This window comes from Arvicola amphibius, chromosome 5, assembly GCF_903992535.2.
Source record: "Arvicola amphibius chromosome 5, mArvAmp1.2, whole genome shotgun sequence".
In the NCBI taxonomy this organism is placed as follows: domain Eukaryota; kingdom Metazoa; phylum Chordata; class Mammalia; order Rodentia; family Cricetidae; genus Arvicola; species Arvicola amphibius.
Genome location: NC_052051.1, coordinates 148,557,494 through 148,583,964, shown reverse-complemented (window position 1 = coordinate 148,583,964; position 26,471 = coordinate 148,557,494). Strand labels below are relative to the sequence as shown.

The 26,471-nt window shown below is 51.8% G+C and overlaps 1 protein-coding gene across 1 annotated transcript in view; it reads right to left on the bottom strand.

Moving 5' to 3' along the window:
- The window catches only part of Smad7 (SMAD family member 7), a 29,103-nt gene extending 3,029 nt beyond the window's left edge, over positions 1-26,074 (bottom strand). Inside the window, exons 1-3 of the mRNA XM_038330761.2 lie at positions 23,884-26,074; positions 22,524-22,577; positions 17,158-17,232 (exon numbers count right to left, since the gene is read on the bottom strand). Of these exons, the coding sequence (XP_038186689.1) occupies positions 17,158-17,232; positions 22,524-22,577; positions 23,884-24,490 (736 nt within the window). The 5' untranslated portion in view covers positions 24,491-26,074. The remainder of the gene's footprint in view (positions 1-17,157; positions 17,233-22,523; positions 22,578-23,883) is intronic.
- Positions 26,075-26,471: the final 397 nt, after the last annotated feature.

Here is a 26,471-nt window from a genome sequence, read left to right as displayed (position 1 = left end):
CTAGCCAAGAGAACAGGCCTCAGACTGAGGACTATAAATCTCCCCAGCCCCGCCAGGCTGCAGGAACGCTGTGGTTTGTGGCAGCAGGGTGGAGACCGGAAGTCTTTGTATTTGTTAACAGAAATGGGGAAAGGCAAGAGGGGAAGGCGCGGGGGATGGGGACACCAAGGCAGAACTGGAAGCCTCTTGCCTCTTTCCCACTCCAGTAGGTAAGTTCAGTTTGGTGGGCCCTGAAGATGGAGGGTGTGTGTGTCTTTGTGTGTCCTTTGTTTCTGGGTTCAGAGGGATGAGGGCTGTCCCTATGCAAAGGCAGGACCAAAAAGACTCAGCCTTCTTGGTAACCCAGGGCAGCATGGTACATCAATCCATTCCAACTTTTATAGGCATGTCAGGACCTGGGATCCAGTCTGCTCTGTTGCCTTTTTTTTTTTTTTTTTTTAAAGTAGCAGTCTGTTTTGGATAAGACATCCCATGCGTGAGTCTGTATATTTGTACAGACTGAAACCCACAAGGTAGCCTCGTACATACAAATCCTAAGCGGCTGTCCCCAACTACACCCCCAAACACTCTGGCCTCCCCAATCCATGCCCAATTAGCACACAAAGGGGGTGCCAAGACGGGGGAAGTGGTGGATACCTATCCCTAAATCACAAGCCTGCACTGTCCCCTGCCCCCACTGCCATGAACCTAACCCCCCCCAAGTACACAAGACTGCACGTGTGTCTGAGTGTGTGTATACGGAGTGTCTGTGCCTGCACACACACTAGAACATAGGAAAAACAAGAGAGGGACGAGGGCTCACGCAGAAGGTGACTCATCAGGCGTTAACTTGTTCCTGCAAAGGATCCATCAACTGCTAATAAACTCGTGAGTGCTGGCAATCTTTGAACTTTCTTGCAGAGGGAGCTCAGCTCTGGAAACCACACCAACGACCCTGACGCCCAATGAAGTAAGACACTTCTGGCCACAAGAGTGCTCCCCAAAGTGTCCCAAAAAAAAAAAAAACCTGGCCAGGGACAGGAAGACTTGGGGAGTGGCTAAAAAAGAAGAGGTTGGGGAGACTTTCCTAGGGGCCTGGATGCTTTGTTTCTTGCAGCCTAGCCCCACTGAAACCTGGCACCAGACAACACGGGGAGGGGGAAGGGAATGAATGAAGGCAAAGGGAGGGATGAGGAGGAGCCTGGGATCAAGTTGCTCCCAGAGCCAGGCCTGCTGGCCTCCTCAGCAAGGGGCGGGGGTCCTGTCTGCCAGGCAAACCTGGGGGCAGAGCAAACTGGGAGAGGCTGGGGCCTGAGGCCTGTGGAGAAGAGGGAGTGAGGAAGGGAAGCATGCCTGGGTTTCTTTTTCATTGCAGGGCAGTTTACTTGTCAGGCATCACCAGGAAAAAGCCCTTTTCTGTGGGGGTTAATGACCCAGCCCAGATAAATGGCAGTGTGGGTGTCCTCCTCACACCACAGGGAGTCCCCTACGTGCTCTTCCTAGGCTCCAGCCCCACACAGGACAGCTGGACACCTACCCTTGTTCCTGCCCAGACCTTTTCTGAGCACACTTCAGCACCCCCAGTGCTCATCCCAGTGATGAGGCCACACCGTGAGAGCCTCTACAGCAGCACCATACAACAGTGGCATCCAAATGTCCACCTTGGCCCACTTAAGGACCAGTTACCCGAATTGGGCCGCAGTCTCCTGACAAGGGTCAGGGTAGGTGCATTTCTACTGGCGTTTCCCAGGATGCATGGATAGGGTCTTGGTTACCACAGGAGGAGCAGGTAGAAGGACAGGAAACCCACCCCACTGCTCATACTCCGAACACCGACCCACTACACTCGCCAATTTCACCCAGCATTACAACCTTTCCGGTGTTTTCAACCTTTCCTCCCCAGAAAACTGTACAGGGGCTTGTTTTCAAACTACCTACGTGTGCTCATGCTAAAGCATCCGAAAGAAAAGCTACATTGTAAAAGGCTCGCTAATCAGATGCCTGCTCACAATTTTTTACTGCAGCTGAGGGAATTTTTGGAGCAATACCAGAAAAATGCTGAATCTGCCTAAAATTCCATTAAGGTGTTTGCCCCTCCCCTTCCACGGTTTCCTTAAGGTATAAAATCTTCCCTTTAAGGGGAAAAGGGAACCGGGTACTGAGAAAGAAGGGGCAGATTTACAGTGTCTGCATAGGGAAGACCACTGAGCAAGGAGAGCTACCTACCGCCCCTGGTCACCAGTGAACACACACACCAGACAAGACACTTGTCGACCAGACTCATGAATGACTCTCATACTTAGGGCCTCACTGGCACTGGGTAATTAGAACTCAAGGCCACAAGTTAAGAATAGAAGAAATCTAACTTAAGGCCAGCCTGGTCTACAGAAAGAGCTCCGGGACAGCCAAGGCCATACAGGTTTTTGAAACCATCTTGAAAAACCAAAACCAAAACTACATTTAGGCTGTCGAAATGGTCCACTAGGAAAAGGAGCTGGCAATCAAGTTTGATCCCTGAAACCCACACGATGGCAGGGAGCAGGGAAGAACCAACAGAGCCCCCCAACGTCCACAAGTACAGCATAGCATGTTGTAATATATCTATGCACACAATAGATCAATAAATATGCTAAGTAAAGAAATAAAATTTGAAGGTGTGAGAGACAAGGAAGAGCACAAGGAAGGAAAGGCCAAATTTGAGGTCTCAGCTCACAGAGCCAACCATGAGACTATGAGGTCATCAGAAACATCAACAGGCTTCTCCTGTCACAGACAGGCCCAGCAGCGGTGTCCACACACATTTGGGTACCCTTCCTGTGTGGACTGACCGAGCAGGCGCTCATGGGCCATCATATCATACCTTTGGGCTCTGGCAAAGAAATATCACTTTATAAACACAGAACAAGTACTACTGATGGGGAGGGGTGAATTTGGACCTTTTGTGACAGAAACAAATAGTCAGAACGGATAGAGTCAGAGGAACTGGCACTCACAAGGTTAATTGTGCCCCCAACTGCCTTGCAGATGGCAAAGGAGGGGGGGAGGGTCTTACCCACTCTTATCTCTGCGAGAGGCTTGGATTTTAAGGTTGGTATTTCTTTGCCAAAACCCAAGGGTTCATGATGGCCTATGCATGCCTGCTCGGGTCAATTCAAACAGGAAGGGAGCCTAAGAGGCAACCCTGCTCCCAATGGCCTTTCCAGGCAGGTTGGGGCAAACAAAGGGCAGGCGAGTAGACAAAGGTTCAGTGCAACCCCAAGGAACACAAACACTGACTACCAACGCCCTAGCAGCCACAGGTCAAGGGTCCTCCCTCCTCGGGACCCCACCCGGCAGTCGCCCCAGTCTGTCTGTCTTTCTACACCAGATATCTCACAGACTGATAGCACCACTGCCTTGCTCCTCCCCCATTTAAAGCTGGCCATTCTGAGTTCACCTGAACCATTCCAGGACCCACAATAAACACTCAATCTAGGCTCATCTGCATCATAACAAAGAGGCAAAAGATCAAAACCCACAGCCAATAGGGAAAGCACTGACTGCAAGCTAATTAGAACATGGGTAGAAATACAGCCCTGACTTCCAGAAGGTCCTGAGACAGCTCGGATAACTCTAGACTTTGGAGGGAGCAACTTAACTAAGAAATCCTTCAGGTTAATTCTCCACCGCCGGGAGCGCTGAAATTCAACCCCCAACCCCCACCCTTCACTAAGGGGATCACAGTGTGAAATCTGGGTGTCGGGAGACTACATTAACAAAGCTGGATTCCACTGGCACCCCCATGCTCTGCAGTATCTCACTGATGGTTGCTGGGCTGGGCGGAATGGTCAGAGGATGTTATGGAACATCAAGGCCAGGACACTCCATCAGATCCTTAGATCCAATCGGCTGAATACCTAAACCAGACCTTACTTAGCCCCTCCCACCCCCACCCCACCCACGTCATGACCCATCCCTATTCTGGTAGGATAATTCCAAATTCATCCTAAAAACGGGTCTTCTTGTGCCAGCCTAAGAGATATTATGACAATTTGATGCAAAAAGTGATGGGCAGTCTGTCATGTGGTATGCTACATACACCCAATCATCTTCTGACCCACGGTGGTAGCACACACTTAAGTCCTAGCACGTGGGAGGCAGGGACAGGCAGACCTCTGACTTTGCAGAGTTCCAGGACAGCCAGGGCTAAACTGAGAAACCCTGTCCCAAAAAGCAAAAACAAAAAAACAGAAAAGAAGCTGACCCATACATGCCTTGTGCCCAGACAACCACGCAGTGGAGGACAGTTCTGGGCCAAGGCTAACAGAACATTCAGTAAGCATTTGCACACACTGGTGCGGTTCCCAAAGACTCAGAATATTGGTCTGAGACTTGGCATTGCCATCCCACCTTCTATGAGAGGAACAAGGCCCACATCACACACCAAAGAACAGAATCGGGATCTCGCATCTAGGATCAAAAGGTGAGCTACAGCCAGGTGGTGGCGCATGCCTTTAATCCCAGCACTCCAGAGGCAGAGGCAGGTGCATCTCACTGAGTTTGAGGTCAGCTTGGTCCACAGAGTTGCAGAATTGCCAAAGCTACAGAGAAACCCTGTCTTCCCCACCCAACCCCAAAAAAGATGAGCTATTATGGGCAGGCAGCTACCTCAGGCCACGAAAGCCCTTGTTCCCAACGTCCTCTCCAAATGCTCAGGGGGAGAACTCAAGTCAGGGTCCAGTTCCCTTAAGCCAAGCCAAGAAGGGGGAAGTGCAACAGCTTCCCTGGCCAGCAAATCACCCTGTGACCTTGGCCAAGTGACTTGCTCTCCTGGGACTTATCAGTTTGACCTGTCTATAAATTATATGAAGGCAGTTTGGGCAGAATGGGTCCCTAGATGACTTTGCAGTGAACAAAGGACCCAACTAGTAATCGCCAAGCCTTGCTCCATTTACCTCCGCTCCCTTCCAAAGCAAGAAAATCTCTCGGAGGTGGAAGGCACAGTTTTGCATTTAATTTGTAAAAAAAAAAAAAACAAAACAAAACAAAACAGCAGAGAGAGAGAGAGAGAGAGAGAGAGAGAGAAAGAGAGAGAGAGAGAGAGAAAGCACCACTTCCAACTCTAAACCAATTTGGTTGTTGTTTCTTTAATTCCAAGAGAGTTCCTTTTCTTGTCACTCTTCGTCTTTGGAAAAAGCTGAGTCCCCAAGAAAAGGCCTACCCCTGCCTGGAGCCCAGCAGCCTCTCTCCAACCATCCTCCTGCAAACTACCCCAAGCTTCCAGACAGCCTGCTGGTCTAGAAGGATGATAAGTAACTTGATCCTTAAGGACAAATCATGCCAAATACTGACTTCAGCTCTGAGATGTCACTACTACCATGCTCCCCACCCCGGGTCCCACCCAAAGCCCCTAGCCAAAGGGTTCCTCCTCAGAGCACCATTTAGCCAGCAGAGTAAACCTGAAGGGGTAGCACAGGGCAGAGAAGGGAAGCCGCACAAATCAAAAGCTCTCGTCTGTCTCGCCAGTTGGGCTGACGCGGCTTCCTGTGGCCCTGTGTTCAGCCATGCAAATTATAACATGTACCCGACTGTTGCTGCTGCCGCCTGAGGAGACCGGCTCTGCCCAGCTCTGAGGCTCAGAGGAAGGGTGGGGACTCCCAACCCAGCCAACTCCATTCATAATATTTACAGTAAATGGCCTCTCTGGCTGCTGCTGAGTGTACATCCAGTCTAATTACCTCTCGAGTTTGCCTACACGGTTCTTCCCCCTCCCCCTCCACAATGTATGACCAAGTTCCTACCATGACCCCCAGGATAAGTCAGCCATCTCCTGAGGGTAGATTTTTGTAATTGAGCATCTGGAGCCCCCAGGTCTGCACAGCATCATCTCTTGGTATGGACCTGGTCGGACCCCCAGAAAACAGAAGAAGTGGGGCAGCAGTGGGACAAAGCCCACTTGAATATCCAAGGAGGACATTCCTGTCAAATCCTGCTCAACCACCCACCTGCCAGTCTGGAGAACTACTACATTCCAGATCTGGGTTCACCTGCAGAGCCATCGCTTGATGCTGATAAATGTACACCCAAGAACTGACAGAAAGGACTGGGAGCCATCTGAGTTCTCCTTGCTCCTTTCACTAATCATTCTAGTATGTTAGCTGCACGCTAGAAGTTCAGCAAGAATCCTATTATACAGTATGACATATATAGGCACAAAAATGCCATACCACCCCCCCCCTCTCTCTCCCTCTTTCCCTCCCTCCCTCACTAGCTCTGTCTCCTCCCAAGTGCAGGGATTAAAGGCGGGTGCCACCACTGCCAGGCTGTATGCTAACTTTTACAACCTTGTTTCTAATATAAATGAACACACTAAGTAAGTCTTCCAAAAAGGCAAAAATTCTCAGTCACAGAGAACACAAAACCATCTTGTCTGCTTTTACCCTAGACCTCACTTTTAAAAGGCCACATGTCACACTGAATCCAGTTCCCAAGCGTTACCCACCACCAGCTCCAACTCTCCCAAGAGTAAGAAAACCTTCAGAGGACAGGAAAATAGGGAAACAAGCATCCTTTTCAACCCCCTCCTCCCCAGGCTCCCCCATCCCACAACAATTATGAAAACTGTTGGACAGGAAGGCATTTTGAATATTTACGGCATTCCGGCAAATACATTCCAGCACAGGATCTGAAGGAAAGGCCTCCCTCTCCAGCAAGCTCCCTCCCTCCTTCCCTCCCAACCCTCATTCCTCTTTTCTTTACAGCCCAGGACGTGGGCTGGCCAGGCCAGGCCAAGGCCTGCACTGTACTTACAGGGGAAAACCAGAAAGACAGCCTGGAGACAGCGTGCAGACTGGAAAAGTTAATCATTACTTCTGTCTGTCCCTGTAATCTAATCTCCCCAGCTTGGATACAGTCACTGCTCAGCCATCCCAGCCCTTTTACCCCCAAAGCACCCAGAACCTCCTAGATCCGAGTCTCCCTGCCTGCCTGCCCTCCAAGCTCCACCCTTGCAGTGCAGGAGGCCAGGCTCCCAGAGTCCTCTTCCAGGCAAGGGTGTTGCCGCAAGGACCTGGAGTCCACCATGCATGGCTGCCCTTCTGTAGAGTGGCCCAAATTCTGAGGATTTTCTGGTCTCACATGATGTAGGTTCCAATCTGGCTAGTATATCTGCAGTGGCCTGTCTCACCTCCCTGCCACCCCCAGCTGCTTTCTCTGTGTGGGATAATACACTCAGAAATCGGGGATTTGGTAATTTTGTTAAGTATATTTTACCACAGAAAGAAAGGGATAAGCAGGTAGGCAGACAGCTCACCAACGGACTGCTTGTTAACTGTGTTGAAGACTCTGGCTTGATCCCCAGCAAGGGAAGGGAAGGAAGTCCCCTCTCTCTCCAGGGCATCTACCCATCACCCTGAGCCTACTCCCCTAAAACGTATGCAAATGTCAGTGTGGGTATATGCAGTTTTTCCCTGGGCCGAGGACCCTCCTCTTTCATTGATCTTAGAAGAGCTTGCAAACCAAGACGCATAAAGAACCATAATCTTATTTTAGAGCAGACAGAGGCTGGTGACTCCCTAGACACTGGCTTCCCCAACCTTGAATTCAAGAGTCAAAGCATTGCAGATCTTGGGGAGGGGTGTGGATTTGGTGACCAAGCTTATCCCCTCATTTCGCATGAGAAAACTGGGGTCCACAAGACAACAGTGTGTGGCTGTGCCCCCCCCCCACTCTCAGGCCACAGTCAATCAGTCTTTTAAGTCCTATGGAATACAACCTCCTCCTGAAACCACAAATGTATGGGAAGTGGAAGGAGGCCAATCATAGGATTCTGACTCTTTCAGGAAATACCCCTAGAACTAGAAAAGGGGCCCATCTTTAAGTAGTAGGCACACCCAGAGCAGGCAGAATATTTTCTTTTCCCCCTTGGTTACTGATTGCTGAGGGGAGGGCCAGTGCTGTTTAACAGGCAGCCTGCCAGGGGGTTAACAAGAATTCCCACACACCACAGCAGAGTTCACCAACAGCTCAGATGGCCCTCCCTCACCTTTCCTAGGGGCTAGGGGCAATGATCAAAATCTCCCCACCCACCCCCCAAAAAGTGCAGACAGGCAAATCTGTCAAATTATCATTATCTTGGTTCTGGACTCATTTGTGTCTGTTGAGCGAAGGTCCCAGATTTAAAAGTAAAAAGACCACAGAGACACGAACGAATACAAGAGTCACCGGCCACAGGCCTGCTCACCTATCTATCATCTTTTTGGCTAAGGGACAGAAGCTCCCAGCTCCACAAGGTGAAACTGGAGTTGGGACCAGTTCTTCCCTTTCTTTGGCACAAGCTCCAAATCAACAGCCGGACAAGACACCAGAGAAGCACGAAGATAATTAAATTAGTAGATCCTCAGAGCTCACAGAAGTCTCAGGTGGTCCCCAGGGAACCCCCAGGGCAAGATGAGCGCAGAAATGAAACACCTTGCTAAATGTACTCATAGATTACTATGTACAAGCAACCCCGGGTCAATCATGGCCTCACTCACAAAGGGTTTGGTCTCAGAAGTAATCTCAGGCTCTGGAAATACCCACCTCTCCTCTAGCTGTCAAAATACTGGATGCTGTGTAAAGCTGCACGCACGCACGCGCACACACACACACACACACACACACACACACACACACACACACTCCAGCGGTCTCTAAGAACTCAGCTCCCTGGCCATTTCTTGCGAACTGTACACACCACCACCACCCCAGCCTAGCAGGGGTTTGCAGGATGAGTTAGCATCATGTCTTAAATCACTGCTATTACCAGGCAGCAGGGGCTGAAACCAGACCATGAGGAGACCTCTATCTACAAACTTTGTTGTGCTCAGTTCTCAACAGAGCAGTGGCAGAGCTCATGACTGAAAAATCTTGCCTGCTCATCTCCCAGACAGCCATCCATCCCAGCACCTCTGCAGGCAGGCTGACTACATAAAAAGCTGCCCCTGCCTTCGGGGAGACTGTTTCTCTGACTTCCTTCTATTCCTTTAAGAGGCCAGACCCTGATCCTCCACACTGTACAGAGCCTGGTACATGCTAACTTCTCAGGAAATATCAGAAACGAATAAATCCACACATCAGCTTCTCCTGAAACAACTGCACCACTGAGCTTCACACCTGGGAGAGAGATGCAGAGTGAAGCCACCTGGGACTAGGTAAGGACACAGTGCCTCAGCAGGGCCAGCCAGAAAGGCCATGGCTTGTCTTGGACTCTGTGCAGATAGGAAGACAGACTCCCCTGCTCTGGGCTGAACGGATGCCCAGCCAGTGGCTGGCACAGGCTGAGAGGTGTTTCCAAGGTAGGCGCCGGCCAGGCAACCTCTGCGGGTACACCACCTGCCCACAGCATTCTGCTTTGGCGTCCTGCTCTGTTTGGACAAGTTACCCTCAGCAAGTGTTCAACAATACTTTTACACACCCCAGGGCTCTTGTTGTGTTATGAAAACAAAACAAAGCACGCTAAGGGAAAAAGCTGGGAGGGTGGGGGTGAGAGCAGCCAGCCACACACAGTCAGTCTTTCTTTCTGGTCTCCACTTCCCCTGCTCTGGGGCAGCAGGATCTCACAACCCAAGCCATCAGAGTAGGGCATCAAAGAGAGGCCTCAGATGCGCAGGGGATGAATACATGGATGCTGTATCAGGTCTACCCCTCCTTTGAGGGGGACGCTTTCCTGATGCACTGTCAGCCACAGGACCAACATATATAGCTGTGGATCGTCAAAGGCCGGTCCCATCCTCAGGGACAGCGAGAAGGGCAAACAGACAGCCTGATGCCGGATTCCTCTCCAGAAAGACAACTCTGGTGTGGAAAGACAGGATGGAGTAAATTCTTACCTAGCCTTACTGTTTTTTTTCCCTGCAAGTTAAAACTGAGCTAATGACACTGGGTGGAGCTCAGGCTTAGGATACCGAAGCCAAACCAAAATTAGTTCCCAGCCAAGAGCTGCTTGGCCTCACCATTCGGGGAAGGAAGCTGAAAAACCCATGAAGGATTCTACAGTAAACTGGGAAATAAGGGCTGCAGTTAGCGTTTCAACTGAAGGTGACCCCTTCTGGGGAAATATTTTTTTTTTAATAATAAAAATAACATAAAGCTCTCAAACAGCCTCTTTCTTAAAGAAAATGGTCTAAAAGTCCTCATGGGAACAGAAGGGAAGAAGGGGGCAAAAAAAAGAGCGGGCAGTGCCCGGCAGTTCCCTCAGCCACACTACTCTTCATGAACTTTCTTTCTGGAGTTCTCCTAAAAAGAGAGCGATGATGCAATTTCCTGTCTTGTCCCGATATTTCCTGTTAGCTGACAAGGTGAAAGTTATCGCTGCTTTAATGACTGTCCTACACCCCATCAAAAAGCCGCCTTTGCCTGCCCAGTTCCCAGCTTTACGGCACTCGGTCTCCATTTTAGCAGGAACAGTTATTGTTTTCCTACACCTTTAGGAGGAGGCAGGCATCAGCTCTACAGAGGCAGCTTCCTCTAGGAACTGGGCCAACGGCTGGGATCCCCAAGGTGACCTTATGGGGAGAAGAAGGGCCAGGGGAGGCCACCCCCTCCTACCGACGTGTATAAGAGGACTAACTGCAATCAAGTAAATACAGCTTTCTTGGTGTGTTAGCCACTAAATTGAGGACTGTGCCTCAGCAGTTAATAATATCCTCCCTCTGAAAATAGCCCGAAGAGGAAGCCTCCGTGTGACAGTAGGCAGGCAGCCAGATGCTGGGCCATTCAATCCTCACGGAGAGAGATGTGAGGGCCAATGGTGGCTGAACGTACAGTATCCTCTCTCAGGCTCCGCGAAGAGAATACAGGAGGGATGTCATGTGGACCATGGGGCTCCAGTGGCCTTGAAAGGGTCTCGGTTACTAGGCTTTGGAAGCTAGCCTTTGTACCCTCTCTGGCTCTGTGTCACTGCATTGGGCAAACCCCGGGGCCGTGGCGTCTGGAGAGAAGTAGTAGGTGCACTTCCCATACCCCAGACCGAGAGGTCAGACTTCCCATTTCAAACAAACGAAGTTTCCTACTTAGGTTTCTCCAACTTGCATGGAAATGGGAAGGTTGAAAAACTCAACACTGAGCAGAATGTGGTGGCTCACACCTTTAGTCCCAGCAGTCAGGAGATAGAGGCAGGCAGATATCGAATTCAAGACCAGTCTGGGCTACAAGGTGAGTTCAGGACAGCCAGAGCTACACACACACACACACACACACACACACGAGAATGAGCGAGGGAGGGAAAGAGAGAATGCTCAACACTGAGACACACACACCTATGGTCCCAGAGATTTGTAGGTGTTATGGAAACCAGGATCCAGCACAGGTGAGAAACCTCTCACTAGTGACCTCTCACTAGTCACTCACTGTTCGTGAGTAAGATAACACTTGCATAGATTTAAAACTCACTATGGGCTACAGCTGTCAAAATTGTGGCGAAGCCCGCGTAGCATGAAATGTGCCATCAGGGACACTGGGCACATGAACTATACATCACCACCCGGAAAGGAAATGCAGCACTAAGCAGCACTCTTGCAAACCTAACAACACATAGGAGGAAGACATTCTCCTCAAAGGTTTCTGAAATCAAGCAAGGGGCTGGAGAGACGGCTCAGCGTTTAAGCTAGCACTATAAGCTCACAGGCTGCTATTGCAGAGGACCCAAGTTCAGTTCCCAGCACCCACACGGCAGCTTGCAACTGTCTGTAACTCCACTTCCCTTTTCTGACTTTCTCCTGCGCCGGGCATGAGTGTGGAACACAGACATACATTCAGGCTAAACACTCATACACATAATAAAATAAACCAATCTAAGAAAACATTTTCAAAGAAAAAGTTCAGATTCAAAAGGGCCATAAATGCAAGTTCAGGAATTAGTGCTTTGCACTTGAAAACAAACAAACAAAAAACCCACCAGGCTAAAGCAACTGTGTTAGGGTTGTTTTTTGTTTTTATTTATTTATTTTTTTTTTGGTTCACTCAGCAGCCCTGGCTGGCCTTGAACCCAGAGATCCACCTGCCTCTGACTTTGGTAATCACTTATTTTTGCCAGGACGATAGATAATACATGCTCGTAAGACAGGATGTTTGACATTAAAAGCAACATCCTATCTTGTCATATTAGCTATTGAAGATTTTAAAAGATTCTTTTTTTTTTTTTTTGAGACAGGGTCTCACCATGTAGCCCTGACTGGACTAGAATTCACTATTGTATACTAGGCCAACCTGACGGCTTCTGCCTCCCAAGTGGCGGGATTAAAGAAAGACACCTACTTGGAGTGCTGCCCAAAGTGCAAAGCCTACACTGAGGTGAACAAAGACCGATCTAGAGGTTGGGGTTACAGTTCATGGTGGGGCGCTTTCTTATGATGTGTGAGGGTTCACACTTTGCCCAATACGCTTTCAGAAACAGAAAAATACTGCTATCATTCGAAATACCATATAAAGAGAAATTATTATGGGATTAATATGGAAAGAGGTAAAAGAAGCCAAACCTTTTCATGAATCTATGATACCTCTTCCTTTCACTGTTGCTGGCCCCAGAAGTCTTCAAAAAGTCTAAGCCATCTATAGCAAGCAGGCTCTGCTGAGAAGAGGCCCAAGGGGGAGCTGGGGGAGGCTGTTTGCAGAAGCACAGCCAAAGCCACTGCCACCCTGGCCTGGCCTTCTCGAGCCCTTCCCCCATTTGCTGGCTGGACTGGGTTCTGCCTGGGGACAGGATACAGAGGCAGCGGCCCATCTAGTCTAGCCGGCAGAGCAGCCCAAATTTGCTCCAGAGATTTTAAATGCTGTCACCCTGCATTTAACCCCTGCCTGACTACCTCATTCTTTCCAGGACAAAAGAGGTTTATCAGGGAGTCGTTCACCAGGGGCGGGGCCCATGACCTCAGGTCCTACAGAAGAGGCCCGCCAACAGCCCCAATGCTGCCTAGGACGGGTCTACACCAGGGCGTGGGTGTAACATCAGGTGAGCCTCCCTAGCCTGGAGCCAGCAGACTGACTTGGTGTAAAGAGACTAGACCTGTATTCTTGGACTTCCAGACTGTCATTTCCCACAGTGGCCTGGAGGGAACAGGTGGTCACTGCTGGTCACTCTGAGAGCCCATCCTCGTGACAGCTGTGAGCTCACCAGCGAGTGCTCTGAAAACACAGCCAAACCAGGTAGGGTGCTGGGGACACAGCAGTCACCTGAGGCCCAGGACTCCCTAGCTCAATATCACAATTCCATGCCAGACGTTAAAAACTCATTCACATTCAGCTGAATGGCTTTCCTTAGACCAGAATGTAGCAAGCCTCCTGAGCTACTTGGTTTGAGCCCAAGTCGGCCATGGACTGAGCCAGGGCATTTCAGATTATATAGGTGTTTTTCAAAGTCCTCGGACACTAAGACAGATGCCAGCAGGGATTAAAGGGGAGAGAGACTTGTCCTCGTGGTCAATTTAGTACTTACTTGAAACCCTTCCACCCCTAAGCAAAGGAACTAGCCTAGCCGCCCTCCCCCAGGCCCCTGACCCCTCCACACAAGCATGATTGCATAGACAGGAGATGTCGATGCAGTTTCTTCAGTTCCCCTAAGACTCCTTCATGCTCCAAGTCTCCAGGGCCCACCCCTCACCCCACCCCCGACCCTGGGAATTCCTCTTTGCAAGTTGAAGTAGCTGTAAATGGCTGCAGGCCCCCAACATTGCTCTCTGCGGGAGTTCCAGAGACCCAGTCAGTATCTCTGAAGGAAGGGCCTGCAACTAGGTAACCTATCAGTCCAGTTAAGACTTCCCAGTAGCCACATGCAGCCCCTCCACCCAACTCCAGAGAGAGGGTGCAAAGACACTAAGCCAGTTCCCGAGATGTAGTAGAGAGCCCAGATGCAAATCCTGGCTGTCTCCTCTACTCAGCTCTATAGAAGCTTCCCAGTTATGTCAGTTCTTGCCAAGGTGGGTCTCCCTGACTCAATCGAGTCAAAGCAGCAGTAGCAAGGACCTGACCTGGATTTGCACGCCTTCCAAAAGACGTCAGTGCCCAGAGACAAGGCTGAACGCGGGCTACCAAGACTGCCGTCCTGAACTGTTCCAAATAGCAGTCCCCACACAACTTCATGCAGGAGCCACTTCGTGAGAGCAGGGCCCCAGATTCTCTCGGATCCTGCCTGTTGGCATGGCATCTCTAATGCTCAAGTGTCAACACAGGAGTCTGTCTGTCTGCAGTGTGAGCGCGCGCGCACACACACTCACACACACACACACACACACTCACATGCTTGCACACGGCAATCCATCTGTCTCAGAAAGCCGGCTGTCAGAAATGAAAGTACAATCTCCTGGAACCAAATTACTGCCTTCTAAAAATGTCCCATTTTTCCCAGACTGAGGAAACTTGTAAGGGTGGGGTGTGGTGCTTCATTGCAGGTCTGCAAAGAGCTGGCCTGTTGTCCCCCTGCCCTCCCCCCACCAGAACCAGACTGCAAGGCTGGAATTCCAACCTGAAGCCAGGGTGCTACTCCCAGGGCCAGTCCCCGCCCACTCCCCTTCCTCTGGCGGGCCCTCTGCAAGCGTGCAGGAAAGGGAAGGGCCAGCCTTGGAGTCACCCCTGCATTTCAGGAGGGGCTAGGCCTTTGAGCGCGCCCCACCCCCATCTCCAAGGCAGCACATTTTCACATTGGGCTGTTTTCGCTTTCCCTTCTTCCCTTGCCAAGAGAATCAAGCCCTGGCTCACACTGGCGACCTTCCTCCCACCCTGAACTGAGCCCCATTCATTAAAGCCCGCTCTTAGCCAGGGCAGGACAGGAAGGAAAGCAGCACACAGGGCCTGTGAAAGAGACTCTGAGAGGTTATTTAAGGGGGGTGTCACCGTCCCCCACCTTGACTGATGCCCATCCTGCTCCGGCCCTACCTCACCCCACAGGATCCACTACAGGAGCCCCTACCCATCTCCTTCGGCCTCATTCAACACCCCTGCCCCTTAAGACCTCGATCTAAGCAAAGCAGACATTGAGTCCCTATACACAACCCTAGCACCACCTTTGTTTAAAAGGAGGTGGTCTGGGCTTCCAGAATGTATGAAGCCCTCTGCCTAGGCTCACGAAGAGACATTCCCAGAACAAAGAGGATCTTGAGCTTCTCTCTGTGCCCGTCACCTCTCCTCTAAGACACCCCCAAACCACTGGCATCAACCCAAAAAGTCCTTCCTACAACAGCCTCCACCCCAGCACATTAATACATGGCTCCAACTGCATCCAGAAAGAAGAAAGGGATCCAACTTCGAAGCCTTGGGAATTAGTAAACCAAGAGCTAAAATTCAAAACAAACGCTCTTTCATGTGGAGGCCTTTTTTTTTCCCTTTTTCTTTCTGCAGTTCTGTTACACCACGACATACTATGCCATCCTAGCAGAGCCTCGCCCACTGCCAAGGGGGTCTGGGGGAGGGGCACTAGAATGCTGCTTCCCAGCTTCTTTCTAGAACTGGCAGAACTTTAGGGAAGCGGGGTCCGCTGACCAGGTCATGCTGTTTGGCTCCTGGGGCAGAGTGGTAAGCAGCTCTCAGGCTGGTGGTTCTCAGCCTGGTATCGTCATTTCCTCCAGAAGAGGAGACAGACAAGATGTTATCAATAAGACAAGCCTTCCGAAAAGCCCCTTTCAAAAGCTACCACTTCCCTTGCTTATTTCATGTGGTTTGGAGAAGCCAGGGCTCCTCCCTGCACACCCAGAACTTAACAAATAGAGCAGCGAAAAACCAAAACAAAACAAAAAAACCAAAAATAAATAAATAAATAAATAAAGCCGAGTTAACAGCATCCTGAATGTGTTATTACTTTGCTCTGATTCTCTCCTGGTCTTTTCTTTTGAGAACTCTCACCTCATTTCAGCCTTAGCAAAAGATGCAGACTTCCCAGGCCATATTGGCTCCCTCCTTGGCTTGCTAGGGCCCACCCCCTTTCTCCCTCTGGGGTCCTTCTTTTCCTGCTCAGTTCTCATTAGAAGGTTTGAGTAAACAATACCCTCAGTCTCAGATAACAGTCAGAGTACACACTGCACTGAAATCAAAACAAACAAGGGTCCCCCTACAGGCATTTCCCAGCAGGCTCAATTCCTGGAGGGGAAAGTCTGGGATGTGGGTCCAGAACGGACTGTACCTCAAACCACTCACAGGGGCAACCCTTCAACAGTTAGTCAGGGAGAGTCTTCCCACAGCACAGGGCGCACAGGACCCACAACTTCACTAAGGGATGCTACACCAAGGCCCCCGCCAGTGACCATAAGGCTAGCAGTTACACTGAGCGCCCAGAAAGGTCCTGGCATTTTCCCCACCCCAGGTGACTTTCCCTCTTGTTTTAGCTAGTTCTTAGAAAATAAATATGATGACCTGGTAGGGTAAGGAGAAATGAAGCAAAAACATCTTTAGAAAAGAACTGTCTTGCCTCCCAGAGTGTCTCCTGTCCTCAGAGACGGACAATAAGGCACAGGCTCTCTCCCCAGGGTACCTCCTCCAATCCTAGCTCTCCCTGGATCCATCTCTCCAGGCCTTTGGTCTGTGAGCCCCGAAGAAGGCCTGTCCAGCGTAGGCGCCTATTGTCTACAGCAAGCCCCTGTCCTGGGGCAACAGAACCCCACAGTCCACCAAGATCCAGCGTGCACCTGGGCTGTGCCCAGTAAACGCGGGTCTGTCTTCTTCAAGGCATGCGCGCAAAGAGCAAAATAAAAGCATAAGCACATAGGGTCTCGCCAAAGTTAATAAATGGAAGTTAGGAGCATCTTTAAAAAAATCATGAGGGATGGCAAGATTGCTCACAGGATAAGAGCACCCACCACCACGCCTGATGACGTACACTCAATCCCTGGGGCCTACAGGGTGAAGGAGAGAAACAACTCCTACAGGATGTCCTCCAAACACATGTGAGTAATGAACACACACAAAATCTAGTAAAAATAAAATATAACCACAAAGCATGTCTCACGCACAATCAGCTCTCAGCTGATTCCAGTTTCCCCATTCCTGGGAAGGGCAAGGTTCTGGCACATAAAGAAAGGACCACAGGATGACAGGCGGAAGGGCACTACAGTCAGTCACCCCATGTCTAGTTTAAGGCATATGACAATGAGATCAATTCCAGACCAGTCAGGGTGGCAACAGACCACCCCCATTCCTTTAGCCTCCAGCAATTGCTAGGAAGAGAGAGTGTCTTACCTGAAAGCCCCCCAGGGGCCAGATAATTCGTTCCCCCGGTTTCCGCGGAGGAAGGCACAGCATCTGGACAGGCTGCTGCAGAGTCAGAGAGAAAGAGAGAGAGGGGTAAATAAGCACAAAAAGAACATCAGAGTCAGAGGCTGTAGAGATGGCTCAGTAGTAAGAGCCAACTAACTGCTCTTCCAGAGGACCAGGGTTCAATTCTCAGCACCCACATGGCAGCTCACAACTGTCTGTAACACCCAGATCTGACGCCCTCACACAGACATACATGCAGGCAGAACATGAATGCACATAAAAATAAATAAATTATTAACAAAATCAGCGTTCATTCTTACAAACACTGAACAGCATGAAAGAAAGACCACACATTCCAAAGGGCTGACTCACAGCCAGCACGAGGCAGATTATTAATGGTCTACTCGGCTTCGTGGTGCAGCCTAAGACAGACCACAGCACCTTGTCACCCGTCTGGGCTCCAGGCGGCCAGTTAATCATTAGTCAAGTCAGGCTCAATCACAGACTGACTGGAATTTCTCTTCTATTACAAGTCTCCCATTGAGATCAGGTAATTCCCAAGGTCAAGGAAGGCTCGAAGTGTACTTTCTCAACCCTATTCTCTCTCCTCCCATCAGGGACAAAGCCCCCTTCCTCCCACTCCCATAGACAAGAGTCTCACTGTGGCCTTTAAAAAAAAAAAAAAACATTTTCCCTTTTAATGGAGATAACAAATGTAGGGATTGAGTGGACTCTCTGATTTCTATCACCTGAGCCTGCCAGCTCAGCAAGGACCAAGCAGGAGGGTTCTACCTGCTTCCAGACTGATCCAAACCCACCTCTGGAAACCTGCCCAGACAACCCCATTCTTACAAGGCTGCCTGCCTCAGTTCCTACACAATCTCTCTGGCACGGTTTCCTTCCATTGTCTTTACTAGACCTTAACCTACAAATTCTGTCTCCTCTGCATCTCCCCTCCCTCCCAGGTACTCAGCAGTGACCTCACTGCAATGACAATTCCAGCTGAGAGAGAGCAGACACACAGACCCTAGAGAGAGAGACATGGACCCTTACAGGCTCCCTCTAAGCAATTACAACAAAAAAATAACGCCCACGAATCACAGCTCATTAGTCCCCAGGAACGCAAATGCACAGGCCCCAGGAACTGGAAGTTTCTTCTGCACCATTGCCAACACCAAATTTCTTCCCAAGTCCCCATAGAAAGTTTGGCTCTGGGAAAGCAAAGGCTCCACTGGTTTGTACAGACTCTAGTTCTCCCAGACCAGGCTACCAGGCATTAGCACATACCCCTTTGGCCACACTGGTAGGCAACAGAGAAGCCTGGAGGCCAGTAAGTAGCCCTGATGGCCCTTCAGTGGTACAATAGTTGCCTCCTGTCCCTGCCAAAGGGAAGGAGACTACCAAGCCTGTCCAACACACAGTCCCGTCCGTCCGTCCACCCCCCCGCCCCCTCCAGAAGTCCTTTGCTGAGAATCCCTCTTCCCTCTGAGGTCTTCTCTTCCCAAAGTCAGAAAGAAGATTCACTCTTCAACAAAACCCTCCAGTGGGGAGGAAAGGGAGGTGGAGCGCTTGGGTATATAGCACTTGCTCAGTATGCATTTAAAAATTAAAGAAAAACCTCTTCTGCATGGGAGGGAGCATGAAGGAGTGGTTAGCAGGGCAGGGGGAAAGAGAAGGCTGTATACAACTTCATTTTTTCAGGGGAGAGGATAATTCCTACCAGGAATATACAGCTTTACAGGATACGCTTAATAATCAAATGGAAAACAATGGGGGGGGGGGGGGGGCAGGAAAGGGCGGTCCTAGCCCCATGGCGCAAGCCTGTACTTTCTAAATTACGATTCTTACCCCACCATTTTCTAGAGATTGGCTCCTCATTCCCCTCCTCCACTCCCCCCAAAGGGAAGACACCCCATAGCCACTCCCCCAGCTCCAGCTGGCAGAATGCCAGGGGCAAGGTGTATTTCAAAGGCTAAGCCTGGCCCTCTCCAGGGCAGGGCCTGGAGACCTCAGTCAGGGTGTCAGCTTGGCTCACATCAAAGGTGAAACAGCTCCAAGATGCAACCACAAGTGATTTTTATGAACCGTGCTCTGGCCTCTACATTGCCTTTGATCTCAGGAGGGATTTACACACATTAATTAGGCCTCCCTACCACCCCTGTGAAGCAGCAACACATTCGATAGGCACCCAGGTAAACTGAGGTGCCACTGACTGGGCCAGGGGCCACCCAGGGAGCTGAACAACCCGGGTCCAGCTCCTATCCCCAGGGTTTCCATTCCCAAGCAGGCCACCAAGTTCTAAACCTCTTCCCTGGTGTTGGCCAGGTTCAGCCAGTCTCTGGTGTCCAGATCAGCCCCCAGCTATACCCTAGGCTTACAAAAATGGGCCAGATCTGCACCCACCCAAACACTCTACAATGGTAAATCTCTCAAATCAGAGTCTCATCTTCCATCGCTATCTCCTGCTCCCCAGAGCCCAGTCTGGCAGACAGCAGAGCCCGGCCATTCCCCATCTCCTCTACCACCATCTATTACCAAGCACCTAATTAAGCCCTGGGTTCTGTGGAAGACAGACACACATCCCCCTTCTCCCAGCATGTCTAACAAAACTGCAGCCTAGAGCCTGGGGAACTTTTAAAGTTCTTTCCAACTTAGTTCTGAACTTCCCAGGTACTGCTTTCTAGAGTGTCTGACTGAAGCAATAAGGAAATAAACGATAATCAAACTCATGTACAACTTAGTCTTAAAAGAGACTTAATTAAGAGGGCCAGATCACAGATCAATTTGCCAGGCGTTCTGCTAGGCTTAGAAAGCTGTTGCATGAAGAGGCCATCTCAGCAGCCAGTCCCCAGCCTCGGGGCAGCAGATACAGTGCTCACAGGAAGTGGTACCTTCAAGCATCCCAACTCTACAAAATGAGATCTAGGAACAAACAGCAAGTTCTTTTTCCTTGTGGGGGAAACGGGAACACCTTCATGCCTTGCCAAGCCTACAAGTCACAGCCACTTTGCCCTGAGGTCCAGGCATGCCCAACACTCCCTGCAGATAACTGTTTGGGGCCAGCTTATATACAGAACCAGGCGTAGACCTAGACCAGGTACTTCAAGAGGCTGCAGCCATCACAAACTGAGCTCCTAGTTCAACCTGCCAGAGCCTCCAAAGGCTCCCAGTTCAACTACACCAGATCCCAGTCCCTTCTAACAGAGATGTCACAAAAGGGATCCCCTCAGCTGTGCTGTCTCATTAAGATTCTAACAGTTGTCCACTGTAAAACCCTATTTCCTGTTTCACCTATGTAACCCAACACCAAACTCTTCAAACTCGGGCTGGGAAATATCTGAATCTCCCAGGTCCCAGCACTTTCCTATACACGAGGTGGGGAAAAAAATGTGTGACAGCAAAGCCCCCTGAATCTGTTTCCCTGAGTCCCCACAACCAGCAAAACCTGCCCTCTAGACCAGTCCGAGTCTGCTCGGTCTGTCCTGACCACTCCTCTGCAGGGGCTTTTCTGCCACCCTTGTTCTTCCTTACACAATGGTGCCTGCCTTTGGGTCCTTTTTCTTGCTTTGTTTTAGGCAAAACATTTGGGGTGAGTAACCAGCTGCCAGGGTTTCCGATTGGCAGGTTAATCACTTCCTATTGGCTGATCTGGGGAAGGTGGCTCCCCTCCTTGGAAATGGCACATTCCTGTCTTTGTGGCTTCTCTGTTTACACACATTTTGCTACCTAATGTCAACACTTGCTAATGAATAAATATATCACTCCACTCCCCGAAAATGAGGTCCTGGCCTGCCAGAATGACTGCTTAAATCTTGCGAACAGATTTACCCAGTATGTCTTCTGCAAACCCAAGAGCACGTGGCCCTTCTTTCCTATGGAGTCTGGACTTCAGGGGAACGTCTACCATAGCTGTCACCTCTAAGGCCACAGGGACTTCTCTTTCTGTTTAAGGTTAACTCCCCACATTTGAAAGATACAGAGGGAAAACAAAACCAGAGACAGAGGAGGGAGGGAGGGAGGGAGGGAGAGAGAGAGAGAGAGAGAGAGGAGGGAGGAGGGAGGAGGGAGGAGAGAGAACTCAAGTGGACCCCTGGAGAAGTACCCTCCTGGAATGATTCTTGACTCTTTAAGCCACAAACTCAAGCACGTTAGAGTCCTTAGAGTTTGCTAAGGCCAGTTAAAGTTTGTTGCAAATACAGAGAGCCAGTTATCTTGTCATTAATAACCATTTATCTGGTGTTTTGTAAATCGAAAGCAAAATATCCCATACTCTGCAGGCCACCTAGTATGCAGGCACCAGGCAAGCAGCAACGCCTTCCCAACTTGAGAGAACTGGTGCCATTTGTGGAGGGAGGGCTAGCTGGGCCTTCACTTACGCATTCAGTAAGTATTTAACTTACTGACAATGTCCCCACAAAATTTTTATTGGGGGGGGGGCAACAGCCAAAACTCTTGGAGCAGAAGGTTCCAAGAGCTAACTAGTGCCTACCCCTTAGCTTTCCTTCTCCTTGGCAAAGCAAAGATGTACAGTGTTGCATTTTTATAACTGCCACATAGAACAGGCACAAAAATAAACAAAACAAGGCTAACCCTGTTAAAACTTTCAGGGAATGATTCTGTAATTCTTCCTCTGTAAGAAGGATGTGGGGCTTGTCCCTGCTGTCATCCCCAATCTGTTTTGCTGACCCTGTCCCCTGGCACTGTCAGTTCTACAGGGATGGGCCTGGTGCTGCCAGCCAGAAGTTGAATGCAGACAACCACAATAGGGCTGGTGCCAGCCTCAAATGGGCTTCTGCCCTGGCCCCCTGCCATCCAGTGACAAAGCAACAGGCAGGCAGAGCGATGCTGAAAACTTTCATGGTCTCTCTACCAAGAATTCCGAAACCCCAGGACAAAACTGACTTATAGGGGGCTCAACAGGGAGAGATAATCCCCTCTGAACTGGTCCTGTCTGAGGCTTCTGAACCCCTCCTCTCCTCATCCATTTAACTGTCGCTACCCAGACTTTTCTGGCGCTTTCAAAGCTTCAGAATGTTTCCATCAACCTGTCCTATTTGGCTCCCAAGACATTCAATGGATTAAAAGCCTCCATGTGTTAAAGCTGAACTAACTTCCGTCACACGGTTCAAATGCGTGAAAAGGGAACAAATTGTAAAACATTATCTGGGGAGGGGGGAAGCTATCTTTATGGGGGGAAAAATCCAATCACAACAGGGACAATCTCCCAAACCTGAAACAGAGAAACTGTAACTGCCTTGAGCAAGCTAAGCACCACCCCAGGCCCCAAGCTAGACACAGAAACCAGGGCTCTAAGAAAGGAAAAGACCTTTGAAAAATCATCTACTCACCAGTTGGTTTGAGAAAATCCATTGGGTATCTGGAGTAAGGAGGAGGGGGGGACTCTGAAATTAAAAAAGTAAGAGAATATAAAGACTGAGCCATGAGAAACAGAGATAGAAACTTATGATAACTCAGGCATTCTTTTAGCCCAACTGTTTGTCTTAGCTGTGGGGGTTGGAGGCAGGGCCGCGAGGCGGTGATTGCCTTGATATTTAGCTGTCAGATAAACAAAAGAGACCGCCTGGCGCCAGCCTCCGCGCTCCGCTCCTCCACGTCTGCTGCAGCCGCCGCCGCCGCGCTCAGCGGGCCGGGCTGGAAACCACCGGCTGGGCCAGGACTCCACCGGCGGAGCCCCGTACAGGACAGTCTGCAGGGTGGGGGGCGCCCGGGGCTGCTTGGCGTCCGGGAAGTACAGAACCCGCTCCCCCGGCCGGACCCACCTCTACAAGCACAATTCACCTCCGCCCCCGCTACTCAGCTTGGCACCCACGCGCCCAACTAGGGATTCCTACCCAGCCCACCCGAGAAAAAGCACCCTAAGTGCGCTGCTGAACTTGGAATACTTGAGGGGAGCAGCGTACGCCCCTCTCCACCTTAAGCAAAGATATGGCGAAAAGAGAAGACATCGAAGAGCTAGGAAGATAATATGGATAGTAACCTGCTCAACTGTCCCAGCCATGAAGCGCAGGCCCCAGGGCAATTAAGAAGAGGGTCTGCAGGGGGCTGGGGTTCTAAGACCACTAATTGTATGCTTTTTCGGTGCAAAATAAAGGAAAAAGAAGAAGCCACCCAACTTCTCCAGGCTGTTTGTTCCTTCTCACCCTGAAGCTGGCACAGCTGAGAGTGGACACCCAATTCGGTCTCCATCCTACCACTGCCCCCAAACTCCAAAGCCGTGATGCCAGGACAGTATCTGGGCCACTTGTGCCCCACGTGACTGTCCTTATTTACTAAAGGAGAGGAGACGTTCCAGCTTTTATAGCTAGTTTCTCCCAGCCTTGCTAGGAGGGCTTGGACCGAATCCAACTCGGCCACACACCTCAACGCCTTTCCGGGTGCGGGGAAAGCGTGATCCCCACTTCGCTCTGTATTCCCTTGCTGACCGGGAAATAAGTGTCTTATTTTCTGCAGCATGTCTGTTCACTATAAGCAGAAGCAGTGTCCATGGGTCCTCCTCCGGAGGGTGGAGGGGAAGTGCGATAGAATATTGAAAGGGAACCCCAAGGAATGTCCAAGCTTCCCCTTGTGCGTTCCCTGATTGAGTTCCCGGCTCTCCTCCAAAAGAGGGGGGCTACACATACCCTCGGGCACTCTACCAGCAGTTCCGCACCAGAGGGAACGAAAGGTGGGCACAGAACAACTTCTTACCTAGTTCGCAGAGTCGACTAAGGTGATGGGGGTTGCAGCACACCAGCTCGGGGTTGATCTTCCCGTAAGATTCACAGCAACACAGCCTCTTGACTTCCGAGGAATGCCTGAGATCCGGCCACCTGAACACTTTGCACAGCAGGAGGGGGAGCGAGTAGGTCGAGGGCGGCTGCGCGGGCTGCGCGCTGGCGGGCGCCCCCGGGCCCAGCCTGCAGTCCAGGCGGCCGGGCAGCAAGAGGCACGCGGTGCGCGTACCGCCGCGGGACTCCACGGCCTGGAGCAGCAGCTCCAACTGCCGCTCCTTGAGTTTCTTGAGCACCGAGTGCGTGAGCGCCTTCAGATCCGCCTCGGCGCCCCCGGCCGCCCCTGCACCCGACGTTGGGGGATGGGGATGGTGGTGACCTTTGGCACCTCGGACCGCCTTGCCCAGGCAGCAGCCAGCCCTGCCCGCGCCACCGCCACCAGCCCCATAAGCCCGGCCGTCCGTCGCCCCTTCTCCCCGCAGCTCGCCTCCGCCGCCCCCCACGCCCTCCTCCTCGTCCTCGCCGCCGGGCGCACGGCTCCTCCAGAGACGCCGGACGAGCGTAGATCGTTTGGTCCTGAACATGCGGGGCGAGGAGGCAAGGAGAAAAGTCGTTTGCCGGCTAAGGAGCGAACATGACCTCCGCACACCATGAAGAAGTCGGGCGCCGAGTTGGGGCAGCAGGCGCAGGCGACAGCAGCAACAGCAGGGGCCCGGGCAGGAGCGGCGGCGGCCCGAGGGGCGCTCCGTGGCATGCGCCAGTCTCCCGGAGGCCGGGGCGCGCGCGGGGGCCCAGGGGCGCCCGCCGGGGATCGGGGGCCTGCGCTTCGGCTGCCCCACCCGGCGCGGCCCGCGCCCTGCGCGGCTCTCGGGCCCCGGCGCGCCCCGGAGGAACGCGGCCGCCGCTTCCCTGGGGGCGGCCGAGACTGCCTCGGTGGACGCCTTCCCCAAAAGAGGCCCCCCTACAGTGGCTCCCGAGTGTCGGGCTCGCCAGCCTCGGCTTCCTACATGGAAGATCCTCAGAGGCAAAAGAACGAAAGGCGTTAGGCTGAGCTACTGAAAGGGATAAAAAAAAAGCCTCTTTCCCCCTTGCTAAGCAACTTAATTTGGGGGTGGGGAGAAGCAGGCAATTAAAAAAAAAGCAAGCACACGATTTATTTTTTTCTTCTATATCCTTAGTAACCGGATCTCCTCGAATTCAGTGCACGCGAAGACTAGAGGGAGGGGGCCGAGTAGACTTCACCCCGCGTGAGACGTCTGTAGGGTCTCTCAAAAAAAAAAAAAAAAACCAACAAAAAAAAAACCAAAACCAAATATGTAAAGCCCCCAGTGAAAAAACAACACCTCCTCGCACCTCGGAGGTCTGGGGGCCACCGGATGGAGCCCGGGTTTAAAAGAGAAAATGTTTACAAAGTAGAACAAGATGTTCGAGGGGTGGGGAAGAAAAAAACGTATCCACGAGTTACATCCCCCTTTTTTTCCTTACAGAACCCCGCCGGTCTTCCTTTCCTTTTCTTCTGCCAAAAAAAAATGTATTTCTTTTAATCCACAGAAAGGTCTGGCTAGGCTGCTTCAATCTTGCGTGTCTGGGTGTTTTAGAGTCTCTGGTCTTTCCTCCTGCGCTCCCGGGGGCCCAGGTCCTCGGCGGGGACTTCCTCGGCGCTGGGGAAGCAGGGACAGAAGATGCTGCGGCGGCGGCTGCGCCCCGGGGGGCTGTCAGCGCGGGGGAGGGCGGCGCGGCGGCGGGCTCTGGCGGGTCGCAAGCTCTAGCCCTTGAGGGCACAAGCAGCAGACTAGTGTGGGGGCCGCCGGTGCCCCTTCTCCTGGTCACGGGTGGCCGCCGAGGCTGCCCGCATGAGCTGCTGGCCCCGACCCGACTGTGGCGGCAGAAGGCCCGGTGTCCTCTCGCTGCCTCTTCCTCCGAGACTCTCCTCGACGCGCCCGGGAGCCTCCTAGTCCCCCGTCCGCCCTCTCCTGGCGCTCGAGTCCTTCTGCCGCCGCTGGGGGCTCGCCGCGCCGCACTCAGGGACTCCGGGGCCGAGCGCTCGGCGGCGTGGCGCCGGCCGGCTGGCTGGCTGCGTCTCGAGCAGCTTTCTCCGGCGCGGCGAGCGGACCGAGCGAGGCGCCCGGCTGGCTCTGCTGGCGCAGCTCGGGAACAAGATCCTCTGTGAGCCGACCTGCGAGCGAGTGTGCCCGGGGCTCGCCGCCTCCCGCAAGGCCTCCCGCCTCCGCCCCCTTCCCTCCCCCCTTCTACCCCTCCCTCCCCCGCCCCCAGCCGCCGCCGCCTCCTTCCCGCCCCCCCACCCGTCCTCCGCTCGGCTGGTTCCACTGCGCAGTGGCGCGCCCGGCTCCGGCCTCGTCACGTGGCCGTCTAGACACCCTGTCGCTTTAAAAAAAAAAAAAGCGATTGTGTTTCGCAAACAACAGATCAGGTTTCTAAAAGCTATTTCAACCCCCCTCCCCGTTACCGCCACCCTCTCCCAGGTCTGCAGAGGGGTACCTATGGGCGGAGGGAGGTGGGAGGCCGACACAGCCCCGGGGTCGGTGGAGACCCAGCGGGAGCAGG